Raw genomic sequence first — 2,488 nt, forward strand, 5'->3', positions numbered from 1 at the left:
TATATATATATATATATATATATATATATATATATATATATATATATATGTATATATGTATATATATATACATGTATATATGTGTGTGTGCATATATATATGTATATATACGCATATGCACACACACACACACATATATATATATATACACACACACACACATACACACGCACACATATATATATATATATATAAACCTTAAGATGACATAGCCATTGATGTATTTAACTAGTTACAGGGCCCAGTAAAGTGGGGGAGGAGAGCAAGTGTGTGAGAGGAGGGGGTGGTTTGTCTACTACTTCCAGTGTTGAGCCTGCTTCACTGTGTCTGTGTATGTATGTATATATATATATATATATATATATATATATATACATCAGTTGCATTTATATGTACATATATTCATTAATGCATGTGCATACATACAGACAGACAGACCACTGCATGGCTAAATCTAAGAGAGCAGGTGGGGAACACTGTAGCCACAAAAAAATATTTGACCATTAGCATGTCAGAGGTGGGAGCAGAGCCAAGATTAGGGCATATGTGTGTGTGTGTGTGTGTTTAGTGAGGGGACATCTACATAGAAGTTATGGCGGTAGTGGTGGTGGTGGCGGTGGCGGTTGCTTAAACAATAAAGAAAATATAAAAAGAAATATGAAAAAAATATGAAAAAAAAACAAACGAAAATACAGAAGACAGTAGTCAGTTTAAATCCCCCTCCTCCCCACATCTCCTTCTGCTCCACTCTCCAGACAGCACAGCAAGGGTGGGAGATTATTTGGTGGTCAGATAGCGGTGGGAAAAGAATAAGGGATTGTTGTTGTTGTTGTTGGTGGTGGTGGTGGTGGTCAAATAGTTAAGCCTCTTTTTTAGCCAAAGAGTGAGAAATGGAAACAGATGAACAATGTCACTAACCTTTGATTTTGCATCTGAGATTTCAAACATTTAAAGTAATAAAAATTATAAAAATTATAAAAAAAAAAGTTTGAAATAAGAGTTTCTAACTTTAGGCACAAGGCCAGCAATTGTTGTCTGGTGTATGTGTGTGTGAGGGGGGAAGCATCAAATCAATGACACTAACCCCGCGTCGGTGGGGACTGGTGGGTTTAGGGGTGGGGCTTGACTGACATTACCTATTTTTACCGAAACCTTACCCTACATCATGGAAAGGACGAAAGGAGAAGTCAGTATAGGCAGGGATTTCAATTCAGATTATTAAGAGCTGGAACAAATGATGTCAGGAATTTTTGCTTGACACTTCACAATTCTGCCAGTCCATCGACCGTTTCTACAGTTTGAACTAATTTCAATTGCCAGGAGCACTAAACGGACTTAAAATTAACATCAATACACACACACACACACACACATGTACACACAGGCTCTGTGCATGTAGCAGAAATAATGACAGCGATAACAACTGCAATAAACAACACTGAATAAGATATTGATTAATTAATGAGCTAACTTCGTTATTATTATTATTATTATTTATTTGTCTATGCATTACACTACAATGCTTACAAATACTCTCAGCTTGTAATAAATATGTAATTCGGTGGGGTTGAACGTTCGGTGGGTCGTAATTAGAAACACTGTGTTGTTCAGGTGTTTCGATTTGTCTTGTTTTTGATTAAAATGTTCCTTTGTCTCCTTAATACAGAATATACACACATACACATAAATGTGTATATATACATACATATATACACACATATATTTATATAAGAAATATGTATGTATGTTCATGTATAGATGTACAGATAGATGTGAGAGAATATCTAACTGGCAAGATATTAGCTAAAATTAAAAAAAAAAAAAGAATTGGATATGCTACACACACATTTGTAAAGCAAATGCGAAGTATACTGAGTCAGAGGTGACCTCCTACAATGGGCAACAGCCAGCTGATGGCTCGGTTGCTTTTGAACAGGTCTCCCAGGCAAAGCAACTCAAGTGGTTGCGGAATAACTAAACGGATCTACATACATAGAGGGATCATATAGATGTGAGTGTATATATCTAATAACCTAGCCAGATGAATAGAAGAGTATATATATATATATATATTTGTGTGTATGTGTGTGTATAAGACATCAGATAAATGCAATTCTACACCTGAAAAATATAAAGATAATGTGCACCACACACACATTCATGCATACTATACACATATACACTTTCTTCTGTGTGTGTGAATATATGTAAGGGTAAAAACTGTAGATTCATGAAATTGAAGCTTTTAATAAAAACCATTTCTAATACAGGCACAAGGCCAGAGATATTGGTAGAGAAGGTGGGTGGTCAGGCAATTACATTGACTGCAATTTTTCACTGGGACTTTGTCTTATGAACCCCCCAGAGGGGGACGAAAGGCAAAGTAGACCCTGGTGGGATTTGAAACTCAGATCACAAAGAGCCAGAATGAATAACACAAGGTATTTTATCTGACAGTTTAAAGATTCTGTCAGTCCCTCCCCCCCCC

At 36.1% G+C, this 2,488-nt stretch overlaps 1 protein-coding gene across 1 annotated transcript in view; it reads right to left on the reverse strand.

Moving 5' to 3' along the window:
• Positions 1-872: 872 nt before the first annotated feature.
• The window catches only part of LOC106870068 (amyloid-beta precursor-like protein), a 99,432-nt gene continuing 97,816 nt past the window's right edge, over positions 873-2,488 (reverse strand). Inside the window, exon 12 of the mRNA XM_014916039.2 lies at positions 873-932. Within this exon, the coding sequence (XP_014771525.1) occupies positions 873-932 (60 nt within the window). The remainder of the gene's footprint in view (positions 933-2,488) is intronic.

Source organism: Octopus bimaculoides, chromosome 20 (assembly GCF_001194135.2).
Source record: "Octopus bimaculoides isolate UCB-OBI-ISO-001 chromosome 20, ASM119413v2, whole genome shotgun sequence".
Taxonomy (NCBI): domain Eukaryota; kingdom Metazoa; phylum Mollusca; class Cephalopoda; order Octopoda; family Octopodidae; genus Octopus; species Octopus bimaculoides.